General features: G+C 37.7%; 2 protein-coding genes across 2 annotated transcripts in view; one reads left to right on the top strand and one right to left on the bottom strand.

Annotated features, from left to right (window-relative positions):
- Nucleotides 1-18,624, top strand: part of LOC132146361 (zinc finger protein 658B-like) — a 910,027-nt gene that overhangs the window by 180,954 nt on the left and 710,449 nt on the right. The gene's annotated exons all lie outside the window — the stretch shown is intronic.
- LOC132155713 (uncharacterized) lies at nt 3,617-16,822 on the bottom strand. The gene is made up of 6 exons (XM_059564780.1): nt 16,723-16,822; nt 16,288-16,347; nt 16,144-16,197; nt 15,811-16,007; nt 13,071-13,236; nt 3,617-3,792 (listed from the first exon to the last, which is right to left on the bottom strand). Exons 1-6 carry the CDS (start codon nt 16,820-16,822, stop codon nt 3,617-3,619), a joined length of 753 nt encoding a protein of 250 aa, XP_059420763.1.

The following is an 18,624-nucleotide window of genomic DNA, read 5'->3' as shown; positions in this document are numbered from 1 at the left end:
ATCATGCCGTTCACTGTTGAGAGCTTCAGTTTAATCCTTCTCTGCTCCAGTATGCGACCGCAAATACTGAAAGCCCTCTCCGATGGTGCGCTAGCTGGAATGCAAAGTACATGGCGTGTTTGCTTAATCTCGGAAATTCATCTTTTCCACCACTGGAGGACATCATCCGGTCTGTGTGCTTCTAATCCATCCAATTTGACATTTAAATATATCGCTATTACGGAATCGAATTACACGTCGCTGTCTATGGTATCATCCGCATCCTCTCATTCCGCAAAGTCTATTTAATTTTATTATAAACAAAGGTCTATTTGTTTCTAGTTCTTTTATTTTGTTTTGTTATTTTGTCTTTTATTTGTCCCGCAAATAATTTTATTTTCCCGCAACCCGCACACAATAATATCTTGCCGCCCGCGTCCTCATACAGCCATCAAATATTGTCCTGCGCCGCACTCGGTGGCGCTGGGTCCCACGGTACTCCCGCGGGAGTGCAGGTCTCTAGCCGGGAGCAACTATTAGCTGACACACCGTTGTCTATGACTGACCATGTCTGTGATTAAAAAATACGTGTGTGCACATTTATAGCAGAAAATGATTTGTCATTCAGAATTTCGCAGCCACTGGTCACCCTGTGTAGAAAACTGGGAGAAGACAAAAAAAAGCGTTCACTAGCCTGTTGGTTTCAAATCAACATGCGAGTTACATCCCAGAAAAAAAAGTGATAATAGCCTTGATTTCACTTCTAATCTTCAGTTTAGCAGTCCAGTTCTTTAGCACTTTGAGCACTTAATTATTTAAGCACTTTAAGCACTTGTTATTGTTTAGAAGAAAACACTTTATTTGACATAGTTCTTTTAAATAAATGATGCCAAACATAATCATTGAAGAGATTCATGTCTATCTCAGTCTGTTTACCATTTTCTAAGCACTTTCAGCTCTTGTTACTGTATTTTTGTTACTATCGTCAATATTTGAATTAAGTCTGTCTGTGGAGTTTCTCTCCAAACCCCCCCAAAAAGTTCAGGCTCAGGATTTTTTTCCACTTTAACCCCTGCAATTACAACCCGAATTCCGGAAAAGTTGGGACGTTTTTTACATTTTAATAAAATGAAAACTAAAGGAATTTCAAATCACATGAGCCAATATTTTATTCACAATAGAACATAGATAACGTAGCAAATGTTTAAACTGAGAAATTTTACACTTTTATCCACTTAATTAGCTCATTTAAAATTTAATGCCTGCTACAGGTCTCAAAAAAGTTGGCACGGGGGCAACAAATGGCTAAAAAAGCAAGCAGTTTTGAAAAGATTCAGCTGGGAGAACATCCAGTGATTAATTAAGTTAATTGATATCAGGTCTGTAACATGATTAGCTATAAAAGCTTTGTCTTAGAGAAGCAGAGTCTCTCAGAAGTAAAGATGGGCAGAGGCTCTCCAATCTGTGAAAGACTGCGTAAAAAAATTGTGGAAAACTTTAAAAACAATGTTCCTCAACGTCAAATTGCAAAGGCTTTGCAAATCTCATCATCTACAGTGCATAACATCATCAAAAGATTCAGAGAAACTGGAGAAATCACTGTGCGTAAGGGACAAGGCCGGAGACCTTTATTGGATGCCCGTGGTCTTCGGGCTCTCAGACGACACTGCATCACTCATCGGCATGATTGTGTCAATGACATTACTAAATGGGCCCAGGAATACTTTCAGAAACCACTGTCGGTAAACACAATCCGCCGTGCCATCAGCAGATGCCAACTAAAGCTCTATCATGCAAAAAAGAAGCCATATGTGAACATGGTCCAGAAGCACCGTCGTGTCCTGTGGGCCAAGGCTCATTTAAAATTGACTTTTTCAAAGTGGAATAGTGTTTTATGGTCAGACGAGTCCAAATTTGACATTCTTGTTGGAAATCACGGACGCCGTGTCCTCCGGGCTAAAGAGGAGGGAGACCTTCCAGCATGTTATCAGCGTTCAGTTCAAAAGCCAGCATCTCTGATGGTATGGGGGTGCATAAGTGCATACGGTATGGGCAGCTTGCATGTTTTGGAAGGCTCTGTGAATGCTGAAAGGTATATAAAGGTTTTAGAGCAACATATGCTTCCCTCCAAACACATCTATTTCAGGGAAGGCCTTGTTTATTTCAGCAGGACAATGCAAAACCACATACTGCAGCTATAACAACAGCATGGCTTCGTCGTAGAAGAGTCCGGGTGCTAACCTGGCCTGCCTGCAGTCCAGATCTTTCACCTATAGAGAACATTTGGCGCATCATTAAACGAAAAATACGTCAAAGACGACCACGAACTCTTCAGCAGCTGGAAATCTATATAAGGCAAGAACGGGACCAAATTCCAACAGCAAAACTCCAGCAACTCATAGCCTCAATGCCCAGACGTCTTCAAACTGTTTTGAAAAGAAAAGGAGATGTTACACCATGGTAAACATGCCCCGTCCCAACTATTTCGAGACCTGTAGCAGAAATCAAAATTGAAATGAGCTCATTTTGTGCATAAAATTGTAAACTTTCTCAGTTTAAACATTTGCTATGTTATCTATGTTCTATTGTGAATAAAATATTGGCTCATGTGATTTGAAAGTCTTTTAGTTTTCATTTTATTAAAATTTAAAAAACTTTTCTGGAATTCGGGTTGTAATAATTAATCATTATTTTACGAAATGCATTGTTATTTGTGATCGTAGATGTTTGCGGAAGTCTTTAAGACCAAACGGAATCCTCTGTTCCCGCCTCAGAGCGCACAGGACTCCGCTCAGTGACACAGCTTCACTGTCTGCGGTTTGACTTTACTAACTCAGATTGAGTAAAATACAACTTATTGATCATGAAACCAACATTTAGCAAGCAGGAAAATATTCATTCTACCTGAAGGAATACGTATTTCATTGAGCTAATGCTTTTAAATAGAGAGAAAGAGAGAGAGAGAGAGAGAGAGAGAGAGAGAGAGAGAACCTAGTTTAGGGCTATTCTTAAACTTGTAGCTCATTAGTACAAATCCAAACACCAGAAAAGTTATGCATTTTATGAATAATGAAACATTATGAAAAGTGTGCATTTTATTTATTCACAGGCTATATGGTTGAAATAACATTTTAGTTCAGAACTTTAAGTTCCATTGTTTAAAAAAATGCTTTATTGGCTAATGTTTCATAGACCTTCAGTTGTTATGCTCTAAAATCTATGCTATTTGTAATTTCACAGTATTTTCACCTCCTAAATCACTACTCAGATTGCAAAATTTGTCTGGCCCACCTCTGGGCCGTATCCTTGCTCTGGTTCTGGCCCAGTTCTGGCTGGGTCCCCGGCCCAAAACTGGCCCATTCACTGAAAGCATACATAAACAGTTTCCTCTGGCTCAGAAGCGGCCCACATCCTGTAAAAAGACTTAGTGTTTTTATGTGGCCCAGGTCTGGCCCAAATACTTTAAGACACTTCTGGCTGAGAGTCGGCTTGGTCCCCGGGCCACATAAATTTAGCAGGAAAACATAAATACAACCATTTACATTTTTTAAGGGATTTTATTAAAATAACGAACAAATACATTAACATATTTCAGAAAATATTCATTAACAAATGCAAAACAAATGCAGAAACTTTTTCATGCCCACCCACCCCTCAACACAGACAGAGATACAAGCGCACTTAAGACAGCTGCCTTCTCCAAAAGCCGTCTCTTGCGCCCGCCCTCTCGATCAGCTGCCAGCTGGAGCCACCTCCTTATGGTCCCTTCAACCTCCATTTCAGCGACATTAGCAGTGATGGGGTTTCTCCGAACTGCAGCTTTTGAAATAAAGAAATACATGTTGTAAGGTCTCTATGAAATTTTAAATCCCTAGTAACCATTACTCAATACTTTGGTTATCATTGCTCTTTTATATATAGATATTTTATATGACTAGATCAGATTTTTTCTCTCTTTCACTCAGATGTAATCACCTCCAAACATCTATGTAAATACAGACCATATTTTTTATTTAATTAAATTAAATAATTAATTTAATTTTTTTTATTTATTTATTTAAATTCAAAGACCATAATATAAAACTGAATAAAACATTAATTTGATATTTCTACAAGTATACCATTCAGAAATATATTCCAAATCTAAAATGACAAAAGAATTAAAGCCTTTCAATTTCATTACCATTTATACAAGCTTAGTAATAATATTGTACTGTAATGTATGTAAACATGGACCATGTAACATACATCTACTGCAGTAAATTCTAATCAGTAGGGAGTTTCATTCTTGTTTTATAAATACATTTTATATAATAAAAAATTGTGCTATGCTTCTCATTGCTCTATGAGTAATGCACTTTTCATTCTACTGACTTCCATTAACATGCATACAAATGTGGGAAACGGGTAAACGCAAGCTCAACAAATTTTGTTGCATTCTAAATTTACTTAATTTATATTATATATTTTACATTATTAATATAATATAAAGATTGATAAAATAATTTCCTATTAATATTAAGCATAATTTAGAATTTTGATCAGTATAATAATAATAATAATAATAATACAGTAAAATGACAAAACTAATATTTATGGTAGTAATGGCAATTATTTATTTTAAAATTAATTAATATTTATATTACTTGAATTTATTTTATATATTATTTTATATTATTAATAATTACTATAATATTCAGATTGATTAAATCATCTACTATTGATATGAAATATAATCTTAATATTATTATTATTATTATTATTATTATTATTATTACAACAGTAAAACTACAAAGCTAATATTTATGGCAGTAATGAAAATGTATTTGTTCAATTTATTTTATACATTATTTTACATTATTATTTATAACATTCAGTGATTATTCAGACATTAATATGAAATAATTATTTATTATTAATATTTTTATTATTAAAGTAAAAAAACAAACAAATATTTATGACAGTAATTAAGTCTACTGCTAATTAATAATATATTATTTTAAATTATTGTAAATAATTGTTATAATATTCAGATTCATTAAATACAAATTATTATAGAAAATAATTATAATAAAAACTGCAAATGTGTTAGCAAGTAAACTGTAATTTAGGTTTGAGTTTGATGGTTTTTGCGCCTGAGAGAGGAAATAATTCATATAAATTAAAGTAAAAAGAAAAAGCATATTGTCTCAAAGTAATGAAAAATTATCCTCAGTTTAGCCATGCTTTTGTTGTACGGCGTGCGGTCCGGTCCAAAAATAAGGCTACAGACTTGTCGCGGGAATTCACCATACAATTGCCAGTAGCCACTGGGTTTACCACTGATAGGCCGGCGGTGCATCACTATACACACTTACCTCACACAGCGAGCGACTCACTTTCCAAAGTGAACGACTCACTTTCCTCAGCGAACGACTCACTTTCCTCAGTGAACGAATCACTTTCCTCACGCAGCGAACAACTCACTTTCCTCAGCGAACGACTCACTTTCCTCACGCAGCGAACGACTCACGCAGTGAACGACTCACTTTCCTCAGTGAACGACTCATGCAGCGAACGACTCACTTTCACGCAGCCAGCGACTCCCATTCCGCAGCCGGAGACCCACTTTGCGCAGCCGGAGACTCAATTTCCACACGCAGCGGACCACTGACTCTCTCTTCATGTAGGGACCGAATATTATAATTAAAGTGAATTCTATATTGCATCCAAAAGAATATTTAGATATTATATTTAAATATTCAGAAAGGTGTACAGTGTATTTATTTTTTACTTCCATTAAAATATTTCAATAAAATTATAAACAATTGCCTATTGCAAATTTATGAATGCATGGTTAACTTTTTTTCTGCAGTCACTAGGCTATATGTATTGAGACATTTTAAAATCTGTATTTTGTAAAAAATAATAAAAAGTAGACCTGAATTATAATCTAAACATCTGTATTTTCATATATATATATATATATATATATATATATATATATATATATATATATATATATATATATATATATATATATATGTGTGTGTGTGTGTGTATTGATGATGTAACGGTCACACAAACCATCACTGTCCGGGCCAACCAGAAGCCGTGGATGACAGGGGAGGTCTACAGACTTCTGAAGACACAGAAAGCTGCCTTCAGAGCTGGAGATGAGGTGGGCCTGAGAACAGCTAGGACCAACCTGTCCCGCGGCATCAGAGAGGCTAAGAGACAACACTCCAGGAGGATAGCTCATCAATTCAGCAACAGCAGAGACACTAGGAACCTGTGGCAGGGGATACAGACCATTACGGACTACAAGCCCCCACCACAGACCTGTGACAACAACATCTCTCTGCTAAATGAGCTGAACACCTTCTTTGCTCGCTTTGAGCAAAAAAACAGCACCACTGCACAGAAGACTCCACCTCCTCCCGGCAACCAGGTGATGACGCTGACCCCAGACAGCGTGAGGAGATCCTTCAGCAGGATCAATGCACGCAAAGCTCCGGGTCCTGACAACATCCCTGGGCGTGTACAGAGAGACTGTGGAGCAGAACTCACTGATGTCTTCACAGACATTTTCAACATCTCACTGAGTCAGGCTGTTGTTCCCACATGTTTTAAAACTATCACTATCATCCCAGTTCAGAAGAAACCATCTCCATCCTGCTTCAATGACTACCGTCCTGTTGCACTTACCCCCATCCTCATGAAGTGCTTTGAACGGCTAGTCATGCACCACATCAAGTCTGCCCTCCCCCACTCCTTGGACCCCTTCCAGTTTGCATATCGGTCCAACCGCTCGACCGATGATGCCATCTCCACTACCCTCCACTCAGCACTCACACATCTGGACAAAAAGGACTCATATGTCAGAATGCCTTCTTTGACTTCAGTTCAGCATTCAACACAATCATCCCTCAACAGCTCATTTACAAACTGATCCAACTGATGGCGCCTGCAATGCGTCCTGCCGAAAGACTCTGCAACGCATAGTGAGAGCAGCTGAGAAGATCATTGGTGTCTCTCTCCCCTCCCTTCAGGACATTTATGTAACCCGTCTCACCCGCAAATCTCTCTGCATCGCAGGTGATTCCCACTCACCCATCACACAGCTTCTTCAGCCTGCTACCAACAGGGAGGAGACTGCGGAGTCTTCAGGCCAGGACCAGCAGACTAAAGGACAGCTTCATCCACCAGGCTGTCAGGAAGCTGAACTCACTCCCGAACTTGCCCCCCCTCCCCTCTTCTGCCCCAGGCACCACTGAACTATGAACCGCCCCTCCCCCAGATCCCTCCCCCCCACTAATATACGATGACATGCACCAATCACTTTGTGCAGCATTGGTCTGCTCACTACCTCATTCTCCATGGAACTGACATCATTCCACTACCTCATCAGTCAGTTTAAATAAAATAACTGCTCTTGAGCCCTTTTTCCACTTTAATCAGACTTAATAAACTTTTGTTTTTGCACTAAATAATCTTTTATCTGCACTGTTGTTCACTTCATTGATTTGCACTCTATCTGCCTTTTCCCTTGCGCTGCTTTATTTAACTTTATTTTAAATTTTATTATATGTCTTTTTTAACAATCCCTTATTGTATAGTTGTATCTACATTTTATATTTTGATCTAGATTTTTAGGCTTTAATGTTAATGTTATCTGTGTGCACCGGGGGTCTAAGAGTAACACAATTTCGATTCTCTGTATGTATGTACTGTACATGTGGAAGAATTGACAATAAAGCAGACTTGAACTTGAATATATATATATATATATATATATATATATATATATATATATATATATATATATATATATATATATATATAACATATATAAGTAGGCTAATAAATAAATAATGTTTAAAAAATATGATATAAACAATTTGTTTTCCACCACATCACTAAAATTTAACTGTGTTAAGGAAAAAAAAGCAATTTCTCAGCAGAAACATCATTCATGTTATATTGTGTTTCTATGGGAGTATGTATATACTGTTTGTGAGAGAGAAAGTGCTTTCAGCATTGAGGATATTCTGTAGTCTCAGCCCTTCGTTTGTGATTGTCTGTACTCAATCCTTAGCCATCTTCAAGAATCAGCTTAAAATCCATCTCTTCCATCTTTATTTGACCCTCTAAGTTTAACACTCACTATTCTAATTCTATTCTTTAAAAATAGAATTTTGTATTCTATCGGTTTACTTTTAAAGGTCCCGTTCTTCGTGATCCCATGTTTTAAACTTTAGTTAGTGTGTAATGTTGTTGTTAGAGTATAAATAATATCTGTAAAATTCTAAAGCTCAAAGTTAAATGCCAAGCGAGATATTTTATCTAACAGAATTTGCCTACAAAAAACGACCCGTTTGGACTACATCCCTCTAGTTCCTGCAGTAATGACGTCACTAAAACAGTTTTTTGACTAACCTCCGCCCACATGAATTCACAAACAGTGGGCGTGGTCTTGTTGCGCTACGACGGAGAAGAGGAAGAGCTGCTTTTGTGTTTGTCGCCATGTCGTCGAAACGCTGTTATTTTCATCTCGGAGCCTAATCACCTTTGTTTGGCCTTCCCAGGGATGCTGTACTTGGAGATTAATGGTTACAATTTATGTTAAACTCGGTTCTCGAAAATTATAATCCACATGTAAAACTATGTGCAGCACATTTTGCTGAGGACAGCTTGCTGAGGACAGCTTTCTCAGTCTCAATCAGTTTAATGCCGGATTTCGCACAAAGATTATTCCTGAAAGATGGAGCAGTTCCCTCTTTGTCTGGAGAAGGCGTTGTTTATGGACCACAACCGGTAAGTGTATTTTATTATTTAAGTTGGTTGCGTTTAACAGTTTCTGTAACTTATTACACAAAGGGCAACACTGTTTAGCTTTGTTAACTAGATGTTAGGGCTGTGCAAAAAAATCAAATGCGATTTTCATGCGCATCTCATCAGTAAAAACGCTCCTGTGATTAGAAGTACATCTCCAGCACATGCTCCTGCCCACTTGCTTCTCAAAACTACTCCAAAACTAGCCCAATCGCGTTTCCAGGAGGGCAGCCTGCGCTCAGCTGGTGTCGAATCACAACACAGGAACCGCTGGACCAATCAGAACTCGTTACGTATTTCTGAAGGAGGGACTTTATTGAACAAGGAAGACATCAGCCCGTTTTTATGACAGTGAAAACAGCGGTATACAGATAGGTGAATTGTGTGAAAAATACTGTGTTTTTTTACACGCGAAACATGAACACATGTTATATTGCACCCTGTAAACACAATCAAAGCTTCAAAAAAGCACGAAAAATGGGACCTTTAATATTCAATCAGTTTACTTTTAATTTTTTATACAATTAACAAAGGCAAAAAAAGACCTCTAACACTACCTTGCTCTATTCTTTTTATATTCTGTTTTCTTTTTTTTCTTTATTATATTATTTAAAAGCCTTTGTTATGTGTGCTGCATTTAAGCTAACTGATACTTCTTATAGCACTTGTATGTCATTGCTTTTTTGTTGTTTTTGATTGCTTCCATTGTCCTCATACGCTGTTTGTGATGGATTGAGAGACGATAGAGCTGACATTTGGAGTCACCGACTTTGCAAAAAAATGTAAAAAAAAATGTACAAAACAAAACAAAAGCATTCACTGCGCAATGAAGTCTGTTAGAATTCATAAATACAGTTAGAATGTCCTTATAATTTAAGCCATGAAAAATAGGTTTTACGTTTTTATATTCATTGCACATTAAGCAATGCTTGAGTATCAGCAGATGTGCGGGAGCTCAAATGTGCTATTAATTTTATAGCTACAACAGTGCATAGTAAAATGGTGTTTCGTTCCTTGAATTCATCAGATTTTCAACGAATCAAATGAGCCAGTGATTTAACAGTCCATTCAGATGGACTCACTTGTTTCCTTTCTAATGGAATAAGCCGGTTTGAACGAAAAGTTCGATTTGAACGATTCGATAAATACTTAAATTTGCTGTCACCTACTGGCAGTTTTATTGTCATCATTGTTGATCCATGAAAGGCCTAAACCAGACAAGGTGCCAGCACTAGCCTACTACCAGCACAAAAACACGTTTAGCAAAATATTTACCAAAATTCATCAGTTTCATTTAATAAGGCAAATTTTTCAATAAAACATTTTTAAAAATTATGATTTTGTCATTTGTAATCATTATGTGAAATTAGCTACGAAATTCGACCACTGTATAAATACATACCAATTAGGTTTCCTGGGGTCCACAGTTTATAAAAACGTAGTACTGGGGTTTTAGCTGTTTGCTGCACACCTTGACCTAACCTGTGCCTTTTTATTTTTTATTGCTTAGCTTAGCTCTCACTATATAAGAGTTTATATCATATTTTTTTAAACATTATATATTTATTAGCCTACTTATTTATGAATTTTTTATGAAAATACAGATGTTTAGATTATAATTCTGGTTTATTTTTTACAAAATATAGATTTTAAAATGTCTCAGTACATATAGCCTAGTGCCTGCAGAAAAAAAGTTAACCATGCATTCATAAATTTGCAATAGGCAATTATTTCATTTTACTGAAATGTACACCTTTCTGAATATTTAAATATCATATCTAAATATTATTTTGGATGCAATGTAGAAGTCACTTTAATTATAATATTCGGCCCCTACATGAATAGAGTCAGTGGTCTGCTGCGTGCGGAAAGTGAGTGTCCGACTGTGCAAAGTGGGTCTCCGGCTGCGGAAAGGGAGTCTCCGGATGCGGAAAGTGAGTCGCCGGCTGCGTGAGGTAAGTGAGTCGTTCGCTGCATGAGGAAAGTGAGTCGTTCGCTGCATGAGTCATTCACTGAGGAAAGTGAGTCGTTCGCTGTGTGAGGAAAGTGAGTCGTTTGTTGCGTGAGTCGTTCACTGAGGAAAGTGAGTCGTTCGCTGAAAGTAATTCGTTCACTGAGGAAAGGGAGTCGTTCGCTGCGTGTGGTAAGTGTGTATACTGATGCACCGCCGGCCTATCAGTGGTAAACTCAGTGGCTACTGGCAATTGTATGGTGAATTCCTGCGACAAGTCGGTAGCCTTACTTTTGGACCGGACCGCACGCCATATTGTTGTGCATACTGTGTAACATGATTTGATTAAGTGACCTAAATAATGATAATGTGTATTACAGATTGTAAAGAACTGTACAGTCGTGGCCAAAAGTTTTGAGAATTACATAAATATTGGAAATTGGAAAAGTTGCTGCTTAAGTTTTTATAATAGCAATTTGCATATACAGTCGTGGCCAAAAGTTTTGAGAATTACATAAATATTGGAAATTGGAAAAGTTGCTGCTTAAGTTTTTATAATAGCAATTTACATATACTCCAGAATGTTATGAAGAGTGATCAGATGAATTGCATAGTCCTTCTTTGCCATGAAAGTTAAAACTTAATCCCAAAAAAACCTTTCCACTGCATTTCATTGCTGTCATTAAAGGACCTGCTGAGATCATTTCAGTAATCGTCTTGTTAACTCAGGTGAGAATGTTGACGAGCACAAGGCTGGAGATCATTATATCAGGCTGATTGGGTTAGAATGGCAGACTTGACATGTTAAAAAGAGGGTGATGCTTGAAATCATTGTTCTTCCATTGTTAACCATGGTGACCTGCGAAGAAACGCATGCAGCCATCATTGCGTTGCATAAAAATGGCTTCACATGCAAGGATATTGTGGCTACTAAGATTGCACCTAAATCAACAATTTATAGGATCATCAAGAACTTCAAGGAAAGAGGTTCAATTCTTGTAAAGAAGGCTTCAGGGCGTCCAAGAAAGTCCAGCAAGCGCCAGGATCATCTCCTAAAGAGGATTCAGCTGCGGGATCGGAATGCCACCAGTGCAGAGCTTGCTCAGGAATGGCAACAGGCAGGTGTGAGCACATCTGCATGCACAGTGAGGCGAAGACTTTTGGAAGATGGCCTGGTGTCAAGAAGGGCAGCAAAAAAGCCACTTCTCTCCAAAATAAACATCAGGGACAGATGATCTTCTGCAGAAAGTATAGTGAATGGACTGCTGAGGACTGGGGCAAAGTCATATTCTCCGATGAAGACCCTTTCCGATTGTTTGGGGCATCTGGAAAAAGGCTTGTCCGGAGAAGAAAAGGTGAGAGCTACCATCAGTCCTGTGTCATGCCAACAGTAAAGCATCCTGACACCATTCATGTGTGGGGTTCCTTCTCATCCAAGGGAGTGGGCTCACTCACAATGCTGCCCAAAAACACAGCCATGAATAAAGAATGGTACCAAAACACCCTCCAACAGCAACTTCTTCCAACAATCTAACAACAGTTTGGTGAAGAACAATGCATTTTCCAGCACGATGGAGCACCGTGCCATAAGGCAAAAGTGATAACTAAGTGGCTCGGGGACCAGAATGTTGAAATTTTGGGTCCATGGCCTGGAAACTCCCCAGATCTTAATCCCATTGTGAACTTGTGGTCAATCCTCAAGAGGAGGGTGGACAAACAAAAACCCACTAATTCTGACAAACTCCAAGAAGTGATTATGAAAGAATGGGTTGCTATCAGTCAGGATTTGATTGATTGAGAGCATGCCCAGTCGAATTGCAGAGGTCCTGAAAAAGAAGGGCCAACACTGCAAATACTGACTCTTTGCATAAATGTCATGTAATTGTCGATAAAAGCCTTTGAAACGTATGAAGTGCTTGTAATTATATTTCAGTACATCACAGAAACAACTAAAACAAAGATCTAAAAGCAGTTTAGCAGCAAACTTTTTGAAAACTAATATTTATGTAATTCTCAAAACTTTTGGCCATGAATGTATTTACTCGTACCCACTACAGAAATAGCTAACTTTGTATGTAAACAGGCATGGTTTCACAGACAGGGCTTAGACTAAGCCAGGATTAGTCCACATTCCAATTAGGACATCTAAGTAATTTTTTATAAATGTGACTTATTGAAAAAATAATTGGTATGCAACTTGAGACAAAACAAATGCACTGATATATTTAAAGATCAGTCAGTGCAAGTTTCTTTCAGTTGAAATAGCTCAGAATTACATTTTAGTCCGGGACTAGGCCTAAGCCTTGTCTGTGAAATCGGGGGATACTGTCTCCAATCACAACCTCTCTGAGTTGAAGAGTGGCCACTGAAGTCTTTCCATTGACTCCTCTCCAATTAAGGTTCTTTGCCAGAGAGTTGGCAAACAACCTCTTTAATATGCGCCAGGTGCAGTCGCGCACGTCCGCCCCACCAATAAGCCCCAACCAGTTTATCTGAAACAGAATTAAAAAGAGAAACAAAATTGTCAATAAAACATTTTTGTATATCCACTGTTTAAATATGTATATTTCAACAATTAATTAAAGTACAAAAAATATATAATTAAAGAAAGGTTGTTATAAAAACGGTCTGGAAATTATCCAAAGATATTTTAAATTGGACACAGATGTTTGTTTTGCTGTTTCCACCCCCTTTCTATTACTACAAGTGCCATTCCTGAAGGCACAGAGGTGCTGACAGTGATCAACATGTGTACACATCGATGATCTTCTGATTGTCACCTTTTGCACAGTGGGTGAAGCTGTAATCTGCTGAGTAGTCAGTTTGAATGGCTCACATTTGGTTTTTATACACATGGCCAAAGAAGGGATAAAAGAAGATTGTAACTGTTGCTCTGTCACTTTCCTTTGCTGCCTCTTTTCTTTGCTGGAGCTCTTCTTGGGGCTCTGCTTTCTCTCCCTCTTTTTCTCCTCTCTAACTAGTGATTCAAGGTTAATAGTGAAGTTGCGTAACGTAAAGTCCCTCAATGCTCTCCCATATATTTAGCTATTCTAACTGCACTTATTTCCAATGTTGGTATAAGTGGCAGTGCGTGGTAATAGGCGAGAAATGCACAATTTTATACCATTGTGCTGATAACGCTTCTTAGTCCTTTGGCTATCCTACAGCCTGAACCGCCTGAAAAACCACCCTTACAACCTGGGTCCTGGAGGGCCAATGTCTTTGAGGGTTTAGCTCCAACCCTGATCAAACACATCTGAACACACTAATCGGTGTTTTCAGGATAACTGGAAGACTATAGGCATGTGATATATACTAGGGTTGGAGCTAAACTCTGCAGGGATATCGGCCCTCCAAGACCGAGTTTGCCCATACCTGGTATGGTTATATACATGGTCAATTGCATAACAATAGGCCTATTTCACAAGATGGCGACCGAGACCGGAAGTAGGGTAGCGGTTCTTCCGGTCGCGCCAGTGCTACGATCGCTACTCATTAATATAATGGATTGCGAAAACAACTTGTTTTCTCCCAACTGTTAAATTATCTGCCAAAACTCAGAATTGCATATGTTGTTCGTTTTTTGATAATTTTCAGGAAGATGTAAATAGATCCAAGTTGGACGAAGGCTACAAATTATTTTTGAAACAATTAACTTTTGATTATCAAGGTAACGTTATTTATAATGATCCAGTTGCCATGATAATGATTTTCGAATTAATTTACTTTTATGGATTATTTTCAAAGCAGTTTAATAAAATCTAACGTAACTTCTTGTTAACTATGTGTGCGTGTTTGGACACTTCAGACTCAAATTTTATTGCAGGGAAAGTGGTAATTAGGGCCATATGTTAAGAAAGCGTGAAGAACCATATCAGCTTGAGGTAAATACATACAGGATTTAGTTTAATAATTCATTTTTATTTATTTATTTTTATCACAAAATGGTTTCCAATGTAGCCTGTTAGTAATCCCACAGTCCATAGCATCAGTAACTGTATAATTTAGTAAGGGAGAATTAAAACAAAATAGGATGAGTTTCAATTTTTATTTTATTTACGTAGCAATGGTCATCTTAACCTCTGTGCAGTGTTCAGGGTATCTGCTTGTACAACAGGTGTTTGGTCAACCGCTCATATTTTCTACATTGTTGTGGATTTTATTGATAACTTGAATTGTCTTTGTTAATTTTGTGTGCCAGAAAGAGAGTAATATAAAAGGGTGATGGCAAAAGTATAAAAACACCGCTTCAATAACCTGCTCGACTGTTAGCATAACTGCTACCATGTGCTAAATTAAATGTATAACGTTATATCTAACAATACAAATAAAACATACTATATTTTATTAATGTCTATAGTTGCCGATAAGCTTTTAATATAAGTTATTGTTTTAGTTAACACATTACACTCACCTGGGACAGGACGGCTGTTGTAATCGTGCTCCTACACCATCTCAACATTTACTGCTCTGAACCACAAACATCCCGTATTGACGTCCTAGTGTGGCCTGATTTAACGTCTCCACAATTTTTCCACGCAAACCTGGAAGGCACAGCTCGCGGTGCGAGATCTTTATGACTGGACTCCGGTTGGACATGGACCTCATCCTCCGTGTAGTGCTTAGCACACACTAAAGTCCTACCTTTCCTCACAGTAAATGTCACCCCCTCTTCTCTCCGTATAGTCCAATTTCAACGCTTTTTTTTTATTTTCGTCAGTGGGAAATCTATGAAATGATAAATAAGGTTGTGTTTTTATTTGAATTAGAACAGATAGGCACACTACACCTCTGATTACTTTTGGTCTCCGCCATTTTTCGGCAAGCAAATGAACGCTAGCGCTTTCACCGGAAAATAACTTACCCTACTTCCAGTTTGCCTACGTCACGGTGTGAAATAGGCCTATTCGGCACCCAAGAATTATGACAAGATTGATTCCAGAGAGCGTATCATCACAGCCCTAATTTGTGTACCTGTTAAAAAAAAAATCAGTAACTGTGTAATTGTGCAAACAATTGTAAAAAAAAAAAAAAAAAAAAAAAAAAAAAAAAAAAAAACATCTTACCGGTTTTTGCTTATAATCTGGGCTCTGCTGAATCCTTTGCTCGAGGCTGAGCAGTCGTGGAAGGTCTTGCAGGGGCAGCAAACCTTCCTCAATGTCCAAAAGATGTTCCTGGTCTTCCCGCAGCTGCAACAATCTGAGGATGGTGGATTGCTGGTCCAGCACCATCTCTAATTTTGTTAAAACCTCCCTCAGCAGGGCTATGTTAAACACATTTACAACATTTTACAATTATAATACACACTACAAAACTGTACAATGTCATCCTTAGTCTTAGTAAAAAAAACAATAAACTTAAAAGTAAGATGACTGAGTGGAAATCAGTGCAGGACCAACCTGGTTCTGATGATTGCTGGGGGGCAATTCGGAACGTCTGACAACTCAGCAGCGCTATAAAAGAACACTGTTGTGAATTGAGGAAAAAGTCCTACAAATGAAATACAAAAGAAAGTCAAATCAAAAGCGAAGGAATACACTCACGTGTCACATCATCCATCAGCTCTGCCTCTTTAGCCTTCCTTCTGCCCTCTTCATAGCTGTCTGCAAAATTCAGTTGAATTTAACGTTTTAAAAATTTCTTCAGGATCAATCGATTAGATAAAAAACTTAATCTTAAAAAAGGCTAATCTTACGAATTACACATACAACATAGGAAGTACAGTTCTGAGCCAAATAATGGTCTGTTAGACTGCTGAGTGGACAATTTAATCTAATAATGGACTACAGAATTCTGTGATCCCACATTACATGACAATTAACTTATGATCAAGAATAAATAAAGTTACAATAATGTGGAAGAAAAGTGAAACCTAGCATGAAAATGTCTTACCTGTTGAAAACATTGTTCGGACTTCCCAACTTCCCAGTCACAGTTAGGAGGTGTCTTGTTTTTAATGGCCAGGTGAAGTGCCATACCCGTCAGTGAATTAGGCAAATAGCACTGGCCATTCTCCAGCAAAATGGCTGGAACCAGATCCACCTCATGTGACTCAACAAATTCGACAATTTTGAACATGTCTGTTTGGAAAAAAAGAAACAAGTGTAGTATTTACAAGTATATACACAGGTATAAACTTTTATTTGGCACACATAAACTATATTTCCTGAGTTACTTTCCTGAGTAGTTGAGCACCAGCCAATGAGATTCCGCTTGCACATTAGTTCCGCCCACTACTATGGAACTCCGTTATTTTTACAGAGAAATACAACAAAGAATATCGTTCAGCGCCTACATGCAGCGCGTCAATTCTGCATGTATGTAAGACTCTCTCGTTCGCGCTCTCTCTCACTCTCTCAATTTGCGTGTGTGAGTGAAAGTGACGGCCTGTCTTCACATTAGAGCTCACGGTATGTCAAACACATGTGCACTGCACGTCCATTGAGATGAACTGAGAGATATCACAGATCACTTGACGAGAAGGAAATTTGAAGCGCTCAGTCAGTGTGTTCAGCGCTAAACTTATACTTAGCCTCCAACTCACACACTGGAGAGTAAAATCTGATAATTTAACATTAATATATTAGCCAATGGCTAATATTAAACATCATTTAGTCGCATATGCCAGTGATTGACTCGCAATGTAAAGGGTTGTCCCTGAGAAGGGTCAACAGCACATTACGCATAACATTTCCTAATGGATTAAAGCATTCAAATATTTAGGGCTCATCTGCTTGCCTGCATCACCAATGGAAATATAGCTACAAAATTTGGTCTTTTATTATCCCTTTAATGCGTTCAGATCAAGTGCTGTTTTTTTCTGTCATTAAAATACTGTGACGGGTGCTGTAACTCTTACGAAAAATAACCATGGTTTTATTATAATAAAACTGTAGTAGCCCATTGTTTTTTTGGCGTGTTGACTACCATTTGTAGAACCACAGATTTACTACAAATACCATGGTTAAACTATGGTTAATTTAGAAAAACCATGGTTAATTTCTGGTTACCATGGTTTAACTATAGCAACCATGGTTTTTTTGGTTTTATTTGTAGTAAAAACAGTAATTTTCGTAAGGGAAACTTGCAGTTTGTTCACATAATTTAGTTTTATTCTTTTAACGTTTGTGCTGCAGTTGCAGGTGCAGTATTCCCTCCGCTTTGCACCAGTAAGCGTTGAAAACTATATCTTGTACACTTATGCAGTCAAAGTTCATTAAACCACTCAAGTAAGTTAATATTAAACCATAAATACTTCTAAGGCATCACATATGTTTACTGTTGGCTTAAATCTGGTCGCTAAGTTAAATCCAGAGAATTGAGAAGGAGCAAGGATCTTTGATAGTACTGCACTGAAATTGTAGCTAGCTAACGTTAGCTAGGCTATGTATCTCCCTCCCTAAACTCAAGTGTTTTCCACATAACTTACTATTCAGATCAGAAAGAAGTTCGAAAGCACTTGTTAGATGCATGAAATGAAACGTAACGTTTAGTGCTTATTACCAACACAATCCAATCTGAAGTTAATACATAAATTGTTCGACCGGACATAATAACTGTTGCGTTTGCGCATGTGATATCAGGAAGCAATGTATACACAAATGATGGCAAAGCGCGAATCAAGTTACCCCTCCCACTTCTGCTAGTATTACTGAGATATCCCGTGCGAATTTGAAATTAATATTACAGACATCTGTGTATAAATTACATTATTACTCCATCTACCCATGTAAAGTTAATCCCAACCGAATAGGGCTTTAGATTACAATTGACACAAGAATGCTATGTAGAAATAAAACAATTATTATTGGTATAACATTGGCCAGCAAACTTTAGTATTTTGTTGTTAGCTTCACTATTTACTGAATCAAGTAAGTTTT

Source organism: Carassius carassius, chromosome 1, assembly GCF_963082965.1.
Source record: "Carassius carassius chromosome 1, fCarCar2.1, whole genome shotgun sequence".
Lineage (NCBI taxonomy): Eukaryota > Metazoa > Chordata > Actinopteri > Cypriniformes > Cyprinidae > Carassius > Carassius carassius.
Note: the sequence above shows the minus strand (reverse complement) of the source record. Positions and strands in the feature narration are given on the sequence as shown.

What these genes read in the sequence shown, in the direction of transcription:
- LOC132155713 (XM_059564780.1), bottom strand. Translation starts at nt 16,822, where the DNA reads ATGTTCAAAATTGTCGAATTTGTTGAGTCACATGAGGTGGATCTGGTT. An exon ending in CAGATTATAAGCAAAAACCG is followed by an intron (nt 13,237 to 15,810) that starts GTAAGATGTTTT and finishes ATTCTGTTTCAG; the next exon opens with ATAAACTGGTTGGGGCTTAT. An exon ending in AGAGGTTGTGATTGGAGACA is followed by an intron (nt 3,793 to 13,070) that starts GTATCCCCCGAT and finishes CAAAAGCTGCAG; the next exon opens with TTCGGAGAAACCCCATCACT.